Below are 21554 nucleotides of genomic sequence, written 5' to 3' on the forward strand. Positions count from 1 at the left end.
GTGAATGAATTATAAATATAACTACAAAATACTATGAAAAAAAAAAATAATCAAGTTTAAAAACTTACAAACTTACTTCACAAAAAAGTAAATATAAATTTACTAATTTTCGCAAATGATATATGAAGTTAATATTCCAAACTCAAATAATCATATATATATTTCTACTTTCGTATTTTACGTTCATTCTCATTAATATTAAAATGAAATTTTTAACTGTGTGGTTTTTTATGCTGATTTATTTATAGACCATTGGCCATATTAAGCCCATTCTGCTTACATATTTCTCTTTTTATTATTAATAAAGGAATTCCTGATTATTTTCTGAAAGTTTTTACTGAAGTGGAAACTGATAATAGTGTTATCATATGACATTAACCAGATAAAGCATTAGTCAATTAATTTAGACAGACACGTGTATAAATAAACGAGAAACATAACTGCAAATAAAGAACACGACGTGTTCAAAACTGCAACTTTAAAAACAGTGTCTGCCTTTCTTCAGATAGAGACCCATATGTCATTTATATGATAGGCGATTTAAATGCCTTTTCGCCCAGAAAATGTTTCGACCAATTTTTTCCTTCCTCATTACCTTTTCTTTTCCCCCGGTGTCCTTCTAATTTCAGATTCACGTGCTATATGGGGAAAATACTTATATCACCTAATTTTCATTCAGTTATCATTAAAAATACTTAAATGGACTCAAGAAAATTCCCTTTTTTAATATATATATATATATATATATATATATATATATTTCTCTTTCTCTCTTTAGTATGTTTCAGAAAAATTGTACTGTTAAGAATTTATAGTTAGTTATTTCAAACATTACTCTGTACCATGGTACGTAATATATGGCGTTAGAAACATCTTTTTATGAATTAAAACTGCTTAGAAAAGTGGCACAGTATTCTAGATGTAAAAATATAAGTGAAGTGTGATTTTATTTCTAATAGCGAAATAATATCTAATAATCGGGATTTTATTTATTTATACGCACGTATTATCGCAACCACTTTTATACAGTTGGGCGAATTTTACGGAACTAAAAGAACATTTTTTTTTTTTTTTTTTTTTTTTGAGTCTTTCAGTATTGTAATTACTTCCTAACTTGTTAAGAGTTCAAAGCATTTTTCTTTTAGCAGTTTTGCGGCAAAAGAATATATTCTTGAAGAAATTTTACCTCTCTTTCTTCTATTATGGAAAGATGCCTGTAAGAAATACTTTCACTCTTCATTAAATGCACTTTCTATTTCAAGGTCACTCACTAGTTTTCCCTGATCTAAGGATCAACAAAAGACATTCTTTTTAATTTCGGCTTCACTTATTTTGGTAAGGTTTGTTTTTAGAAAACGAAATTCTTTTCTATCCTCTGCCACCGGAAGGTTCTTAGCATAGTTTGATGTGAATAGATAGCAAATATTGCAATGTACTAAGAATTCAGAAATTATGTATTTAAGTCCCTTGGCTTTCTGTCTTCTTTTAATGCCAAAGTTTTTAATGTAATATTTATCTTTACCCTGGCATCTCATTTTCGCGTAATTTATATTGCAGATGGGATGTTTTACATTTTCACATGATATTTGCATATGCGCAGTATAACCTAATGTAAATAACGGAACCAGTTGAACTAACAGTCTTTTATATTAAAAAGGCAGAAATTTAAGCTTGTTTAAGTCTACAAACAGCTTCCACATGTCAGCATTATGTTTATGCCCTAAAACTTTAACCCGCAAGTGTACTTTGTTCTCATATTCAAGTCATCCTTTGAGAAAATATTTATTTTAAAATTGTTGCTTCTGACGAAATCTTCACAGTTTTGTGCCTTTTGGTAAGGTAAATTTTCATGCGAGTAATCCCAGCCTGATTGGAGAAAGTGTGTTATCGTTGTATAAGAAATAATCTCACTCTCATGGGCCTGCTATCATGATGTAAATGGTTAGCATGTCCATCTAACAAACTGGAGGGTTTGTTCGAATTCTGGCGAAGGCACACTTGATTGTCCATGTTTCCTGGTCTGAAATTTCTGCTGATCTCTACAGAGTTATCCGAACAAAATATAGTGGACCACATTCTTCCCGATTTGGAGTTAGTCCATTGGGCCTTGTGTGTTTCCTCACTCGCTCCTTGGAAGTAAATATCATGAATTATACCTTTCTCTCTCTTGTGGTGTAAGTGCTTAGCGTATCCAGCGAGCACTGGAAGATCTATGGTTGGATTCCTGGCGGGAGTACAAGTGATTTTTCTTATCTTTATTCTAGACACCTAATGGTATGGTAGCCAAACTGTTCTAGAAGTACTGACATCCAAACTGACCTCTGATACATCAGTGATCTGATGCATCAATGAAAATTTTTGTGGCGAAGAAGTGGATCTCGATGAAGATATTCTGACTTCATAATTGAAATCAGCAACTAAAAATACATAAGAATCGCTAAGTTTTATTTTCTGCCTCAAGAACGTTATTGATTCGTGTGTCACTAAACTTCAATCTTCACTGGCCTCAATAAATACCAGAAATAGCCTCAGCGCATCCTGATTAACAATAATGTACGTACACAACATTCAGAAGCAGATGATTCAAAACTTATTGCTTGGTCCCAGAAGTTCTTGAAGAAAGAATGGCTCTGAAATTCTTATAGATAGGCCTTAAAAATTTTAATACATTTCTAAGAGCAATAGACTGGATGGATATACTTCCGTTTTCAGTTTTGGCTGGAATATATCCAGATCCATGCGCAACATCTATGAGTTTTCGATCTGACTGTTTTATGCCATGCTTTTAGATTAGTTCTGAAAATTGACTTTAATAAAGGGATTAACTGGAGATCTCCCAGTTGTTTGTAGATAAATGCTATAAAAAATGCACTGTCGGAATCAACGAATATTTTTTCCGAATATCATTTCCTAACTATAATCGGGGAATATTATCATGCTGTCATTAAAAGTTCAAAATCTTACTCTTATTTTCTATACTTGATAACAATTTGTTAAAAGATACACAACTGGTTATTTAACTGAAAGGCTACAATGATAATCGCGGTAGAACCTTCAGGAAATGTTTGTATTCTTGATTGACTGAATAAATATATACTGTTTTCTGTGCATGTGTTTTGTGAACAAAAATTTAAATTATGAAGTAAGACATATTGAAACCGCTCATGTGTCTGATTCTGACAAAATTTAAATTGCTTTATCATATTAATATGAATTCAACATCGGGATCACGTGTGAAATAGAGTAATACTTATACTTAGTAAGAATGTCCATAAAAAGGAATTAATTTTGGGGTAAGGAGAGTAAAAAAAATGGTAGAAGAAATGATATAAGATACTGTTGGTTTCACAGTAACTATTATGAAGTCATGCGGTTACTTGGGAAAAGAGTAATTAAATAGTTACTTTCTAGATAATCCGAAAATCATCGATCGATAACTTTATGCCTTGAAGTCCAAAAGCTTCTTTCCCTTCCTTTTTTTCCTTTCCTTTCTTTGTGAGTGAATATATTTTATTTTTAGTAATAAATCAGTTTCTTTGAAATTTTTATGAAATGACATTTATCCGAGTGGCATTTATCAATGTGGTATCCGAGTGATATCTTTCAATTTGTGTGGTAGAAACCAATGTATTGAAAACAACTTTTAACTGCGTTTCAAAATGAAGGAGCAAATTTTAGTTGCTTATATAACTTTAAAATGCAAAAAAAATTATTTCATGCATCACCTGATACGTAAAGGAGAAAATCTGCTGCTTTCTGTACATACTTCGTAAATTAACATATATCAAACTGATAATCAGTTTCATGCCACACTTTAACAGTTTTATGACAATGAAATGCATTGCTCTAACAAATCTTTGCCGAAGTTCTAGTTATATAACTGGATTCGTACGTATTCGATTTCTTTGAAATTCCCAGCGTAAAAAGTCATAAGGATCTGAAAACCTTGGAATCCAAGAACGGGGCACGTGGTCATTTTATGCGCTTTTACCCACCTAGATGTAGGAAACAGCTACCGTAGATAAAGCACTGACTAAAATTGAGCAAGGAAACGTAACCTTTTTTTATTTAGCTGATAATTGACACATTTTATATTGCAACAAAAAAAAAAAGCAAGTAAAAATCTACCCTTTCTCACTGAAATCCTCTGTATATTTCATACCATTGTAAGAAAATTGCAAACTTACATCCTTTCTTCCTTGCAAGTATTCCATCTATAGAATGTTTGTGCCCACCAACACCTTTCTGACCAGAGTCCATTTCTTCTGTCTTCTCCAGTTTGTTTGGACTAATAGAGCTGCTTCTCAGCAGGCGGATGGGAGCAACATTAGAAGCCACTGTCCTGTCGCATCCGCCAGTGTCCTTGGCCAACCTGTCTCTCATCTCCCAGCTGAAGATATTCGAATTTTCTTTTTTGTATTCATCAGAGCGATGATCTGTGTCCCCAGCTGCTTTCGGCCTGCTGCCACCGATTACACCCGGACGTATGCTTCCAGTTTCCTAGAAAGAGTTGAGAATATTTGTCATACTTCTTTTATAGCTTACAGAAAAAGCATAATTGAAATAAATAAATAAAATATAATATCTCAAGCCATAATATATTTATGAAAAGTTCAACACTTTTGTACAAAATTATAGTGTAATTTGTGATATAATAGCCTCACTCGGACTCAAAGCAATCAGTAAAAAGAAAGATTTATGCTCATGATGGAATGAAAACATCTCCCAAATACATCCGTAAAAATTAAATTATGCTTCACAATTCGTTAAAACAAAATATTTTTTAAAATTCTAACATTCAGCTTTTAATGTAAAACAGTAATCAAATCAAGCAGATTAAAATTTGCAAGGGAAAAAAATTAATAGTATTTTGCAAGAGATAGTAGCTAAACCATGTTACCAAATTTTCATAATTCAAGTTAAAAACTGGTGTTTTAATGACAATTTCAATAAATAGCTGAGGAGAAACCATCGAAAGTTTTTAGCTTTCGGCCACTGTTTTCTCCCAAACTCTTGAATATATGTAAGTAAGATGAAAAGAATGTAAATCAAATTCTTAACTTTAATTTGCAATAGTTTCTTAACTCTTTTAACTATATTCCCCTTTTTCTCCTAAAAATAATAACTGCTTATAATAAATTGCCTTGAAACTCACCATTTCAAAATTAATCTATGTCACATAATCCTTGCATAGCACTCATGATGCAGATGCTTACAAAGGTTTCAACCAGTAATGATTTCATGTTTGGGAACCGAAATTTGTTATTAACTGATCAAAATAAAGCTAAACCAAAAACGAAATTATTCTGAACTCGGATTTCATTTTGAACACGTAGCATTCACTCACCGCTTCTCTCTCAAGCAAGATTACCGTCGCTGCTTTTCTTCCCGCAACATCTTAATGTAAAAGTTCTTTAAAAACAGGGACTCATCAGCGGCCGAGCGGTAAAATTGCTGAACTCTGGTAGTTCTGACTTGGGTTCGATTTCAGTAAACGGGTTGGCTGCATGGACGCTTTCGTGGTTTTCCCCATTTGTAACGTGCATACGAACCAGTTGCTCTTATAAAGTCCTCCACGAAGGCATCTCTCTCCTTAGGCAGATAGCCATAGTATATTTTAGAATAATCTATTAAACCAGTTTTTAAAAAGGGGTGCGCTTATAGCAACGGTTTATCTGTGATTTAACAAGAATATTCATGTATAACAAAAGAAATGCTTTGTGAAGAAATAATGAATCATTTTAATAGCCATGCTTGAAATATCTCGTTCTTCTCTTAAAAATTATATTTCTTTTAGTCGACCCAGGATTAAGTGAACTTTGCAGTGTCTACTGATTTTATTTTCTTCCCCATCTATAATAAAACAGCGTTCGCGTTGTCCAGTATTTAAAATTGGGGGGGGGGGGGAATGTGGTATCATCATCTGCGATTAAATATGTGTGTTGAGAACCCGTGTATTCGAGTGCTTACCAGTTCAGTCAGCATGTTTACAATAAAATGATTTAATGAGTGTTTAAGAGTCAGCAATCCGTGCTTCAAAATTAATGCGTCATTAAACTGCAAGTAATATGAAAGTCATTCATCATAGTGTTTACAAGAATGTGATTTTAATTGCTTGTGTGATTTTTTTTTCCCATCTTCTTCAAGTTTTGATAGATGTTCCCATACACGTTTACTCATTAAAAGAACGAAAACATTTCCTCCTTCCAGTATCAATATGAGTTAAACCAGTGGTTCTCAAACTCGCGGTCCCGAAGCAATTTTAATGCGGCCTGCGAATACGTTTTAATTATGTGTTAGTTGCAAATACGATGCTTATACTTTTATAGAGCTTATGTGCGGGACTGGTATTAAAGAGCTGAAATTTCCGATTAGGGTTAAAAATAAAATAAGTTATGTAGTAGTAAAAATTCAACATATAATTATCTATGTATATAAAGACGAAAGTCTGTGTGTTTGTTAGCTAATAACTCAGATACTGCTATAGCTATCTTCACCAACTTTCTTTGTTGTTTTCTGGGTCATGAAAAAGATCAATATCCACTTCCCCCCCCCAAAAAAAAAAAACTAAAATCAGAGATGTTAATTAAAAACTCGGAAAAATGATAATTTTCGCCTTCATTTTTCCAAGTGGCAACAGTCTCGCATGGTGGAGATTAAAATCTGCTTTATTTCAAAAGTTGTTGCCACTGCACGCTTCCAAATCCTTTGTTAATAAAAAATTTCTTAGTTTTACGATGAAATAAAAATAGCATTGCCAAACATAAAATATATTATTCCCGATTCCAAAAATTCGTAGGAAGCCATTTCGACTATTCCCATCTTCGTACGACTTTAATCAGCCGAAATAGTAATTAAAAACTCTGAAAGTACTAACTTTCGCACTCATTTTCCGATTGGCAACAGTCTCGCTCGTTAGAGATAAAAATGCTTTATTTCGAAAAGTGTTGTTACTGCTCGCTTTCAAATCGTAGATCTTGTTAATCAAAAATTCGTAAGTTTTACAAAATCTCTCTCTCTCTCTCTATATATATAAAGAAGAATGCCTGTTTGTTTGTTTGTTCGCATTACTGATTTCTGAGCAATTAAGATAAATTTTTTGCCATATTTAATCGACTAAAATTGAATATAGGTGAAATATTGGATCGAGTTTTTTACGACCATTTGATTAGAAAGACGAAAATCGTTAAAAACTGCATGCCATTGTTGCTGATATAATGAGAGAGAATTAGCTTATTTTTCTATCGAAATTTTTTATGTGGGTTTCATATCGCATCAGACTGAAAAATGTATGACTGTGAATCGTATTTCTTGCATCGTTATTAGAGAAGGATTACAGTGGTATCGTTCTATATGTTGTCAGATGCATTACTCTCAATCTAACTTGACTGGCATCGGGTACTTCTGCTAGCTTGAAATAAATATGTCTAAATCTTGTTAACACTCTGGTAAGAAAACGTGGATTGAAAACGAGATTCACAGGTAAGTTGCTTTAAAATAAAAATTAACTTTTAGATAAATTATAATGAATCCCCAGAAGCTGATAATAAAAAATCTAGACTACAGGTATCCTAATCCAAGTGAAAAAGGAGCTTTGCAAGCTATATCCGTTTGGAAAGGGGGCGATAAAGTTTCGGCTTTACAATTTTATAATATCTGAAGTAAATTTTTGTATGAGTCATCATAAACGGGAAATAGTTGGCAAATATTTGGGGAATTTATAGAATATTTATAGAATTTATAGAATTTATAGAAGAATTTATAGAAGAAGAAGAATTTATGGAATAGTGCGTGTGTGGGTACATTGGCAGATATGGAATAGAAAATTTGAAACGGTAGCGTTTGGCCACATAATTGGTCCATTTCTTCAGTTTTCAATAAACAACTTCTATTTGCAGGAGCAGCTTAAGAATAATTTCAAAAAAAAAAATCTGTAATGTTTCAGATTTTAAATTGCATCTAAAGGGGCCTTTTTTTTTTTTTTTAACGTTTTGTGTGTTACCTCTAAATCAATAAATAATAAAATAATATTAAATTTAATAATATTACAATTAAATATCATGTTCTTTGAACTTAAACCATAAAATTTAGTTCAATAGCAATGTCGCAAAATAATTTTAAAATGAGCCTATCTTTAGAATTTCCGATACACAGTTCGACGGCGCTGGGGATAATTTTTTTTTTTTTTTTTTACCCGTAGAGTATTGCCATTGCTGGCTTTTAAATCGTTGAGTTTATTACTCAAAAATTCTTTAAAGTTTTAGAAAATATGAAATCGATAAAAAAACAAATTCCAAATTTGGTCTTCCACATGCCCATATTCGTAGAAGGATTACGTCATTCGAAATTGGATGGTTCTATGTACCGTTGTTTTACGACAAGATGAGAAATATACATACATTTATGCAGATTTTTCATTATTCAATTTTTTCAAATATAATGCAGGATTCTAACATTTGGTGGCAACAGTTTGAAAAGTGAAACGGACATTTATAGTGATTCAACTCAAAATCTCAAAACGAAAACAATAGTCCTTCAGGGACAAAGCCCCTTTGGACTAATAAGGTTGCCTGTTGCCAATTGCAAGGATTGTTCTATTATGTAAGAAAGCATGAAATTTTAAATTTTTACAAAAAGAGTAAAAAAGACTTTTTCTGATTTGCATTTTAAACTCAAGCTTAGATTCTACTTCGAATATTAAATAGCAGAAATACAGAATTTTTTTTAAAACTACTGTTTCTTTTTTTCTGCACCTGAAAGATATTAAAAACTGATATAATTTTAGTCTGAAAAAGGATGGATGTGAAGTAATAATATAATTCTAATGAAGTGTTAAGATTCCAAATCTTAAGAAATTAAATTTAACTGATATAAAAATTCCAATAATTTTATTTAAAACCCAAGCTCCTATTCAGAAATATATTTTAACATGCACTAAAATCTTTGAAGTAACACATGAGACGAATTCTGCGATTTATAAATAGAGCACAAAGCACCGCCGCAATCGAATCAACAGCAAACCGAAATTCGAGTAAATTCACATAAAATTTGAATATCATGTTAATAGTTACCTTATCGACTTGGATTATTATTACTAATTATTGTTTCCATCTATGAATATTAGTTGCAACCATTTCTGGAGCATTTTGACTAATATTCCAAATTAGTAAAATTAGTAATGATCTCTGTTACTAAAACAATGGAATAAATATTCTAAACCCTTCTAAATTTGAAGTAGACGTAATACTGAAAGCTAGAATTGATTGGTATCAAGTTGAGCTATTAAAAGTAGTGAGATGATGCTTAAATTTTTGGTCCGTAGTAAGGTTATCGTTTGACAGGTTTCTTATATCTTCATATCTAGAAACCGATCTTATACCAAAATAAACATCCGTTGACTATCACTAGATCACTAGACCTTATACCGAAATAAAAATCAGCTGACTATCACACAGATTAAGGGAGGAAATAGCATCGAATATAATCATCAAATAAATAAATTCTTTACCGCTTTATTAAAGTTTGAAAAGTAAACATATAAGCTTGTGGTTACAGCTTCGTAATTTTAGAATTAATGTAATGTTTTTACTTTAATACGAATGGTATCGCACAGGCAAGAAAATGGAAAGCCTATAATTTCGTTACATAATACATGGCTCAGTAATTTTCCTTACGAATTTCAATAATGGTAGAAAATCTTATAACTAACATTAGCAAAAAGTCAACTTTATATTTGCAGATAAAGAAGCCTCAATTAAGCCCATTTTTTAAAAATAATTTTATTCCCTTTGAAAAACGTCAAAATATTGCGGCAATATAAATTGTTTACTTATGGCTCGATTTGTTTGTTATCTTGGTGAATGTATCCCTTTGATAAGAAATTTGATAAAGTCATTACAAGATAAGATCTCACAATACTCAGCTTGCCTATTCTCATCGGATCAAGAAATAAGCGTGCATTAGATTGACAAAAAGTGTCATGTACAGGCAAATACTCATTTAAGGAATGGCTTTGAGGCGAAGCATGAGGAGCCCGGATAGCTCAGTCGGTAGAGCGTTAGGCTTTTAACCTAACGGTCCAGGGTTCGAGTCCCTGTTCGGGCGGTTTCGTTTTTCTTTTACTTCAATGTAATGTAATTCAATGTTATCAGCTTAAATTTGTAATTTTTTCATAGGTTCTCAGCTGTACTGAGAAAAATGTAATGCAAAAAATTTTTTAAATATATTTTTCTAGCAGTAGATTGTTCTAGAAAATAATCTTCTGCCGATTTATTCTTTTTAATATTGAGGATAAGTTTTAATTAGCGCTTTTAAAACAGATATTTTCAACCCAAAGCTGCCATTCTTCAATACTTTTATTGTTATTATTCTGTTTGGAACAGCTGTTATTCTATCTTGTCATATTTCCTTCGTTTATTTGTATACGCTTTAATATATATTTATATTTATCTTCCTTATCGCATAAAGGAAATTTTTCAGAAAGCTCTATTTTCAGGAAAATATTTTCTTCAAGTCGTACGTTTTATATTAATTTTATGTATCGAACTGACCTGAATATTAAGCCATAAAACATTAAAAATACCGTCTCTCTACATTTCTAGAATACCCTTCTAAAAATCATATCCTTCTGATACTCTCAGTCTAACATTTACAAAATACATTAAAACACGTATCCCTTAATTTTTACGTTAAAAAGAAAGCATATTTGTTTTACGTTAGACCATTTCTCAAAGATTACTTTCTCGTAGAATACTTTTAATTTTTTTCTCACACTTTCGTGCATTATTCAGCTATACGATAAGAAACGATTAATAGCTTGGAAGGCGGCATGCTTTCCGCAGACCATGAATTGGATATGGTTGGTCTAATATTAGACGGGGGATAAATTGCACGAGGATTGTGAAAGAATACATAGTAGATATATATAATGAATGCATCTATAAACTTGGGATGAATTGTTAAGATTTATTTGTTTTTTGATTGATTTACCAATGTTCTAGTTTTTTTTATTCCTTTTATAACTAGAACTCAAATTTCAATTTAATACATTCATTATCTTTGTTTTAATGATGTTTACAACTTTTAAACTTTTTTTTTATTTGGTAAACTTTCATTGATCTCATATATATATTCACTTTTATTTGTATTCGCACTTAACTATTTCTGTCCATTGCTTTAGTCATTAATTTTAATCTGATTTTTATCTGTCTTTTAACATTTTGCGATCCTTTTGCCGTTTTCAGCTTTTACCTCCTCTTACAAAGCAGTCATTTTTCATTTTTAAAATTCATTTGTATTCTCTCTAAATCATTTGTTCGTATCGAATTCCATTGACACACACTTTGTATTATTAATTAATTGTACTTGTAATTTATTATTCCTTTTTGTATTTTTTCGTTGGCAATTTTAATGTTCAGTTTCTATCGAATTGGTCTATCATATTAAACACTTCGAATGTTTTTATAACATCGAGAAAGAGAAATTAGGTTTATTTTGCATCCATTAAGTTAATGACTTCCATTCATTGCTTTTGACGGATGTTTTCTTCGCAGCTATGGGATTTCTTTGGAACTGTTTATGACTGTTTATCGTAAGAGACGTATAAAGTGGAAATTGCTAATATCCGTCTGCATCGTTTAAAAACCCATTTGGAGCAGTGAAACATACTTCCGTAAGAGATTTGTTCATCTGCGGTTTACAAATTACCCTTTGTACAGGTTCTTAACTAAAGGAAGCTTCGGGGCATGATTACATTTACACCCATTACTTGTTTTTGATAACAAAGAAATTAACGGACATTATGAGACTTATTTGGCTGTATATGAAAACTTATATATACATACACACATAAATATATTAATCGAAAAGAAATATTTAAGAATAATTACAATTTAAAAGTTTGTCTATTCACTATTTTGCATTTGGTATATGAAAGACCTGCTCAGGTTACAAAATTTAAGTTCGAATCTAGAAAAATAAACACAGTGCATGTTATGTGTTTTGCTTTAACGCCATTAACTTTTAATCGGTTTAACTTACGAACAATAGCATTCGATATAAGGTAGACATAGCATTACTAGTGTAGATCTTTTCCATTTCTTGAGAAAACTTATCATCCGACTAACAATGTAAAACATTATTCTCGTTGCTGAATTTTAATACAATTCACCGATGATATTTATTTATTTGTTATCATTGTCTTAAAACTAATACTGAGTACGTTATTCAAAATGTTTTCAAAAGACTGGACTATATCAGTGTCAATTATAGAGACATTCAAATTTTAATGAGCAGGAAAATTTGAAAAATCATTCGTATAGTCGCCGGAGATTACTACATCAGGAAAGACATACGGAAGAAACTCTGTTAATTCTTTTCAAGTTTGTTTATGTTACTTTCTTTTACGCAATAATAATTAATTAAAACTTTGCTGGAAGCGATAAAACCATGCATAGTAAACGGTGTTTGGAAAACTGTTAATGATGAACCATGTATGCTTAAATTCAACTGGATGCCAAATCCGGTACACTTCTCAGATATATTTTTGTTGAAAATTACCATTTACATCACAAAGCACGGGGCAACTTCAAATACGATTAGTTCGGGAAATCTTTTTGCCGACTGCTTAAAACTAAAGACACATACTACGAAATTCGTATGATAGGTCAGTCTGCTCAAGTTTGTCGAAATGCTGAATGTTTATGTGCAGGAGTATCCGAAAAATTTATTTGCAAGACGAATTCAATAGAATCCATAGTCAGTTAAATCATTTTTGTATTTCCTGCAAACATTCCAACGTTAAATACTGCTTTTTCTTAATCAGACACATATTTTTCTCAATTCTTGGTAAACTAAATTACGTTACTTTGCTCCAGAACTGGTTTAGTAATAACTGCACTAATAATACGGCTTCATAATAACTGCACTAATTTTCAGAATTATTTATAATGTCAATGAAAAATTTAATTAAAGAAAGTTTTTGGATCAATTTTATTGTTCAATACATAGTTCATGCGAAATTTGATTCTTAATCAACATTTTAATATTTGTATTTAATATTTTTTAATTTTATTACTATGAAGGCAAATATTTTTCACGAAATGATTAAGAAAAATGCACTCAAACTCTTAAAGAAGCTGAAATGGTGTTCAGAATATTTACTCTTTTTACTTCTTTGTACGAAGTAAAGAACGTATTGTAGTCACGAAAAATTCCAGGTACCATATTTCAACGAAAATACCTAATTTTGACGTGCAATTTAATGATGCTATCGAATGCAATTTAACGATGTTTTTGCGTGACATCTGTACGTATGGACAGAATAAAGGACTCTTTTTTCCTCAAAAAAAATTATAAAATTGATTCAAAATTACTGATTTATGAAACTGATTTAAAACTCACGTACGTGATGTATGTACATATCTCGCATAACTCAAAAACGAGTAGCCTCAGAAAGTTGAAATTTTGTGTATAGAACAGCTACAGGATATTGTTGTGCACCTTCCTTTTTGGTGGCAATAGGCCGCACCAAAAGTAAATAAATATATATATATCTATACATATACCCACTTTGTTACTCGGCTTCGTAAGCTCAGTTCTTTTTTATTCTTATATGCTGGTAAATTGCGTATTTTTTGCTTAAAAATGATTTAAATATGTTCTCTTATCTTCCGGTTAAGGTTTTTATGCCTTTAGTTAACTTGCATGCAATATTTGTAGAATTATTACCAATTTAAAAGTTGTTTAAGTGCAGCTAAGCCTAATTTTTTTTACCATAGCAGACATATTTGCTTACATTTCAAACTTAGCAGAATAGTGGATTTGTAGCCAATTTAAAGAAAATAAGTTTCGCAACAACAACTGTTTCTTTTTATTTGTCTAATTTCTTTTATACATCGTTTTAGATTTATTATAGTATTTGAATAGAACATGTGACGACGATTAGATCAGATGATATAATTTTGTTTCACATTCTCAGTTAAAAAAATGAAGATGTAACGCTGTTAAGTGAATCTAGCGCCAGAGTGTGGCTATTTTAAATAAATATAGTGAATTTGAAAGAATAGATTTATTCTATTGTAGTTTATGCGCTATCGACGAAGTAGATTTAATTCAATTCAATAAGTTTACATGAAATGCAGGGGAAAATGCGTATAATTTAATATTCCGTGGAAGGAAGTCGCGTGGTGCATACATGAGATTTTTTTATCTTCTGTATTAGTGTTTTCACCATCCTTAACTTTCTTGCTTTCCATTTACCATTTCATTAAATTTTCATCATTAATTTAAATTTTTACTTTTTTATTTATTTTTACAGTGCTTTTTTTAATAGTTTTTTTAAATTCTTTTATTTGCTTACTTTTATCGTCTTTAGACACACCGGCACTTTTATCTAAAATTTAAAAAATTAAAAGCTTGGGTTAATAAGAGTTGCACAAGGATGCGATAAACTTAGTCACTGCCTCTGCTTAAGTACTTAATTTCAGAAAGATTTAATATTCTTGCAACCCAAACAGCTCATGATTAGATTTAATGAATGTACGCTAAATAACTTTGGCTTTTGTGTTATGAATATTCGTTGTAATAGTTTTGTGACATTCGTTGTAAAAATTTTTGACATACTTTTCAAAAACAGGATTTCTATAGTTTCATTTTCAATATTTTGAATTTGTGTAATCTTAACAAACACCCTGCATATCCTCGAATATTTCACACAATTAATGATTTTGTAAACTGTGCTCTGTTAATAAGCAGATACCATTATATTGACCATATTAAATAAGAGTTTTCTGTGTTAAAAGAAATACAGACTAAGAAAGATTTAGCAATCTGCTGACCTCCAAATCATTCTTAGGGGAATCTGGAAATTACATTATTGGTAATGAAACAAGTAATAACAGAAAGATGTTTTCAGGAGAAAATCAACTCAAAAGTCAATATTCGTATAAGTGGTTCACTCATATCCATGTAAATACCTCTGTATTGCCAGTGGAACAAAGTTAAAAATAATTTAGGAATGAAGTAAAATTTTATCAAGGGATCTTCAACCCCCCTTTCAAAAAACTGTCTTAAAAGACGATGAAGCCAGAAGTATTCATGTTTCCGGTTAGAATGATTCTGGAATTAGCAGTTATACCTCATCAGACACAAGAGCCTTCACTACTGAGTGACACAAGTTCGCCAAAGCTCTAAACGACATTCAATACACACTCCCAACGATACACTCAAGGGGATGATACTGATAGTTTAATTCAGAACTTCACAATTGCCATTATTACTGCTCAGAAAAAAGCAAGAAGAGAGCTACCAAGAAAACGTAACTACAGAAGCAAGGAATTACAGCAGTTAATAAAACAACGTAATGCAGCCAGAAGGCATTTCTTCCGTAGCCGGGAACAGCCAGAAGGCATTTCCAGCGAACCCGTAGCCGGGAGGACAATAACATATTCAACAGGCTTTGCAATACTGTCAAGTCTCTTTTAAATACCCAAACACAACAAGACTGGACCAACTACCTCAGTTCACTTTCAGCTGATGACAATTCCTTGCGGAAAGCCGTTAAAAGGTATACGAAATGCCACAATAATATTCTGCCTCTTAAAGGCGCAAAGGATCCATTACACTGAAATTGAGAAAGCAGAACTGTTAGCTATGCATCTGGAATCTCAATTCGCACCAACAACATTCATGACACTACAACAGAAAATCTAGTTCATAGGTTTCACTGCAACTTTCCAACAAATCCAAGCACTGACAATATTATTCCAGCCTTACCCTCAGAAGTCTATGCATACATCAAAAGAATCAAGAAAAAGAAAAGTCCTAGCGTAGATTTCATCGCCAATTGTATGATAAAAAAGTTTCCAGTCAAGACCATTTTCACTATTACTAGAATTTGCAACCTTATTCTAAAATAGTAATACTTTGCTCAACTTGGAAGACTGCGAAGATCATTCCGATCCTCAAGCTCGGAAAACCTTCATCTAAGCCAGAGTCTTATCGCCCTATCAGTTTACTCTCTTCCATCAGTAAAATTTGTGAAGCTCAAGAGAATCAATGACTACATAGAAAGCAATATCATCAAGCCACACCAGTTTGGTTTAATGAAGCAACTGTCAACAACTAACCAGGTCTACCGAGTGGTAGAAATCATCTCCGAGGAAATGGCAACACGCAAGATCACTGGAGGATTGTTTCTAGACATTGCTACGGCTTTTGACCGAGTCTGGCTAGACGCTCTCACCTACAAATTACACGCCCTGGGCTTCCCAGGATACATCATTAACATTATTAATTTCTACCTAACCGGTAGACACTTCGTCGTTCACGTTTCTGGTACAAATTCCACAAGCCATGCCCTCCAGGCTGGCGTTCCACAAGGGTCTTTACTTGGACCCATACTTTTTAATATTTTCGTGAATGACATACCATCCACACAGGACACAACATTAACTATGTGTGCAGACGACACTGCGATCCTAGCACAAAGTGCATTCATAGCTCCAGTCATTCAACGGTTACAAAACTATATCCATTCATTAGAGACTTGGCTTACAAAATGGAAAATTCAAGTCAACGTGGATAAAACACTGGCTATTATGTTCACCAAAAAAAGCAAATTCAAGAAAAATCTCATCTTCAGTGGCACCCCTATTTCTTGGGCCAAACAGGTCCCTTATCTTGGGGTTATCCTCAACAAAACTCTTACATGGGTCCCACAAATTACATCCATTATCCAAAAGTTTCGAGTTCGTAACTAAACGATACCCTTTAATTGCTCGAAACAGTGTTTTATCAATTGACAACAAGTTACTCATCTATAAGTCCATTCTCCGTCCATTACTATGTTATGCTAGTCCAGTTTGGGCTTATACCAAAAAAATGTAATAGGAAAAAACTACATACTTGCCAAAATTCTGTTCTTAGGCAGATAGTTAAAGCGGAGCGGATCCGCAACAATAAAATTCACGAAGAACTGAGTATGGAGCAACTACGCTCATATTATTATAAACTTGCTAAAAGCTTTCACGAAAGATAAAGAACAATTAAAAATTCGGCCATTAAGATTTTCAATTATGACTACAATGACATAGCAAATATGAACAGGCCCATGGCCCAACTGAATGTATGTATTATGTAATATTTATTATAATGCCTTTACGGTTTATGTTAACCTTCTCTTATTGTATCTGCTATGCATTCTTTTTAGTCTTACGTTCATAGTATTCATGTCTTACTTATCGGATTCGAATTACCAGTGTTCGCCTAACCTTGCCTTTATCCACACGCTCATCAGCTCGACGACTTCTGGCTTGCATTCATTTGACATTGCTTAACACTTTAATTAGCATTTCCTAGCTTCAGGATTACATTTGCATTCTAAATTATTAATTATTCACTTTAAAAACTTTATTATAAAAAACAAATTATTTTAGATATCTTTTGGGTTATTTCATCATACCATTCGCAATTCGCAAACTGTTCTACAAGGGGTAGAGCCTTGTTGCTCGGGTATCCTGGTGTACCAAACACTGTTCAACAGAAGAGAAGTATTCATGTTCAGAAAAAAGGTGAAATAGCTGCTACTACAGTTCGTTATGAGGTGTATTCCACAGCTTGGAATACTTTACATTGTGTACTGCTACAAAAACACCTTGTGTGGTTTTTGAACTAATAGAGCAGTGTCCTCATGAAAGAACTGTTTTCGCGTCATGAATAGAATGACAGGAAACGTATTCTTGCAAAGATAAAGACGGATTTGGCAGCTATTCCTGATGGACTAGAATGAGTCTTTCAAACCTGAAAGTTCAAGCGCTGTTGATGACGTTAAGGACAACGCATTATGGAGATGAAGAAAGCACATATGGCATAGACTGTATTCCGAGGAAAACAATTCAAATGTTTGTTAGATCTCTATAATTCCAATTTTAGGAAAAATGTTTAAAATAATTCCTGTAATCAATTTCGGATAAGGTAGTTATTTTAAAGTGTATTGACAGTGATATTTCCCCCTCCAAACCAAATTTTGAATTTGAAACGAAAATATCAAAGATAAATTTAAATCTTTTAAATTCCATTTTAGAAGTCCTTTCACTTAGTGTCTTAATTTTCAGTCAGTCTTAAGGGCGATGCGCCAAACGATGTTTCACTATACTAAATTTTTATTTAAAGTAAGACAACCAAAAAAAGTGCTTTTATTCCTCTCCCTTAGAGGAGGCTGCTTAAGAAGAATACTGTATTCAGTTTAAATAGGCTACATTATTATTATTCTAACTGTAAAACACTACACATAAAGATAAAACATGTGGTCTATCAGAAGACTACAGAGCTCAGCGACTAATATTATGGAAACAAAGAAACTGTAATTCCTTCATTTCCTTGCATTCAAGATATTAATACCTTCCTTATTAAATTAGAGGGAATTTGTTGCAGGCAATGGATTTTCAGCTAAGTAATTTGTAGTATTATAATATATCTGTAGTATTGTAGTAGAGTATATAAACTTTAAATAATATCACTATTAAATATCAGGATGGATTTATTGGCCCTAGAAATTGGGCCTTGTAACACGCATTGGCCATAAGAAATGATTAGATTACCTGATACCGATTCAGGATCTTGGACACGCATCCGTGAGAGACTCTTAATTGTCTGCTGATGACACAAGGCCGGATTCCGGCAGCTGCCATTTCTACGATGCGTAGCCGGACATGATTGGGTAATGGACGTCCGTTGATGAACACGCCACCAAGCTGATTTACGCGACCTTGACCTACAACAAAAGAACCAAACATTTTAGTATAGATTTGTACTAATCGTATCCAATTACTTACTGTACAATTGATATCCGAAAGGTTAGTCAGTTCAACTAGTTTTATAGCATCTATCAACAAAAAAGAAAATAATTATACCATTTTATTGTACCTTAAAGGATTCACCGCACATCAAAACATCATAATAAAAGTACCTAATTACTCTCAGTGGTATGCAAGACTTCATATCAACATTACTAATATACCTTTTTTACAAAAGAATTTCATGTGTATTTCATTAGATTTTAGACCCGAGCTCTCCACTTCCAAAGATATACTTACATAACTAAAACTCTAGATATGCAATTACACCTGGTGACTACGTACAGAGCTGGTATTCTTCATGGTAGTATTTGCATATTACCTTTGATATAATTTATAGCACTTTTACCGATAAACTACAATGTCTTTGATACTTTCTAAACTATATCAGTTTCTGGTAATGATGTATCGACCACTTTTAGTTAGTTATTTTTAGATGACGGCACTAAAATTGGTTGTTGTTTAAATCACTTCTTTTTTTCGCCATTTTATTGCACGCTCGAATTTAAAAATAGAGTAAAGTGGCGCCATCTAAAACAATATTTAGCTAAAAGCGGTAGATCGCATATTTCATCGTAACCAAATTTCCTTTCTATACGGAAAAAGCATCAGATATTTTTAATAAATAAATACACTAAGCGCAAAAAGATATATTATTTGATACAATAATAAAGTGAAACTGTGTCTGACTACCTCTCTGGGATTATCTTTTTCTTTGATTCCATTTCAAATTCTTCAGTTAACAGGCAATTTTTATAAGATTATAAAGACTAACTGTACATATATCATTACTGCTACCTTAAATATTCAATGCAGTATAAGCAGATGCCTCCAGTCGACTTGACCATTCAATTAAGAAATTCCATTAAGAAACCTGTTCATTCAATGCACTACAAATATAAACAAACCAACTAAGTTAACAAACTAAAATTAATAAATAAATAAAAAGAAACTACAGCCCTTTTTAATTAAATCAAAAGTTACGTATTCAATAACCATTAGAGATCAGAAGCAAATAATCCATTACTTATTAATTACATTTAATCATTATGAAAACGAGATAAACATTATTCCTAAAGATTATTCAAACTTTGAATCAGCGTGCGCTCAAGTCTGCAAAAATAAATGCAGTAAAATATAGAAACGGCCGGCGTACCGGGTTTCACAATTTAGAGGCGGCAAAATTTTTACAATTTAGGAAGGAACCAGGCAATGAAACGTCTAATGACTGTCTTTTCAATACAGATTCATTTTAATTTACAAGGTTTGCTGTAGAGTTCAAAAGCTAAAACATCGAAATACTTTTGTTTGTTTGTTTGTTTTGTTTATTTACCCTGAAAATGACATAGTTTTATATTTTTATTAAATGATTTCATCCTCCATTCTGCAAATTAAAACAGAAAATTTGTTAATTGCTTTTGTAACTAATTGCTTTCTCTATTAAAGTGAAAACGAATTAGCTCTTACATAAATATTATTTGACAAGAGACCAATCACAGACTTTCCGTAATTATCAACCTTTTACACATCACGCATTTTGATTTTATTATATCGAATCAAACCGAATCAATTAAATTTGGAAAATTCTTGTCGATGAAGAAAATACTTTTAATTATTTTAGTTCTCTAAAGCGAAGCATTGGAGGATTGTAGTGAAGTAAGCATTTGGTATCTACCTAAAAAGAAGAATGACTCCATGGAGGGATTTCTAAGAGAAACTGGTTGTTATTCACGTTACACATGGGGAAATTTGTGAAAACGTCTATGTAGCCAGCTCATTCGCGTGGATGAGAACTTAGTTCGAATTACTAGGGTTCATTTACCGTTCGGCCGCTACTGAGTTTCAAGGCGAAAGAATATATCTAGTGTGATTATTCAATTATACATATGCAAGAAAATTAAGATTATTTAAAAAATGTCCAGTATTTCAACTTTTAATTAATCTAAAGGTTCTTTATCCCTAAGGGACTATTGTTTTAGTTTTGCGATTTTCCGTCGAATCACTATGAATGACCGTTTCACTTTTGAAACCGTTGCCACCAAATATTATCGCCCTGTATTATATTTGAAGAAATTCAATAATGAAGAATCTGCATAAATGTATGTATGTTTCTCGCATTGTGATAAAACAATGGTACGTAGAGCCATTCAATTTTGAGTGACGTAATCCTACTGCGAATATGGGCATCTGGAAGCCCAAATTTGAAATTTGTTTTATTATCGATTTCGTATTTTGTAACACTTCGACGATTTTTTGATTAACAAACTAAACGATTTCAAAGCGAGCAATAGCAACATCGTACGGGGAAAAAAAAAAAAAAAAAAAACCTCCAGTACGCCAGATTCTGTATTAAAAATTCTAAAGATATGCTCATTTTGAAATGCTTTTTCCATATTGCTATTGAATTGAATTTTATGGTTTAAGGGAACATGATATTTAATAAATATAGGTAACACACAAAATGTTGAAAAAAGTCTCTTTGGAACGTAATTTAAAATGTGAAAACTTTAAGATTTTCTTTTTAAATAACAGATTATTTTTTATGCTATTTATTGGCTTTTACTTACACATTATTGACGATTTTCTTCTAAACGAGAGATGGCGAACCTATGAAATACGTATCGTGAGGGACATGCGAACCCATTTTGTGTGACACGCATCGCGCATTTCCACAGCCGTCAACGGAAACAGAAATTGCAT

At 32.1% G+C, this 21554-nt stretch overlaps 1 protein-coding gene and 1 non-coding gene across 2 annotated transcripts in view; one reads left to right on the forward strand and one right to left on the reverse strand.

Moving 5' to 3' along the window:
• The window catches only part of LOC118185390 (protein gooseberry-like), a 181827-nt gene that overhangs the window by 98587 nt on the left and 61686 nt on the right, over positions 1-21554 (reverse strand). The window contains exons 2-3 of the mRNA XM_035355235.2: positions 18600-18772; positions 4188-4500 (exon numbers count right to left, since the gene is read on the reverse strand). Of these exons, the coding sequence (XP_035211126.1) occupies positions 4188-4500; positions 18600-18772 (486 nt within the window). The remainder of the gene's footprint in view (positions 1-4187; positions 4501-18599; positions 18773-21554) is intronic.
• Positions 10032-10104, forward strand: TRNAK-UUU (transfer RNA lysine (anticodon UUU)). Its single transcript has one exon. It is a non-coding gene; the product is annotated as a tRNA-Lys (tRNA).

The sequence above is a fragment of the Stegodyphus dumicola genome, chromosome 7 (assembly GCF_044657685.1).
Source record: "Stegodyphus dumicola isolate Sdum_Otavi_A_Nest chromosome 7, ASM4465768v1".
In the NCBI taxonomy this organism is placed as follows: Eukaryota; Metazoa; Arthropoda; class Arachnida; order Araneae; family Eresidae; genus Stegodyphus; species Stegodyphus dumicola.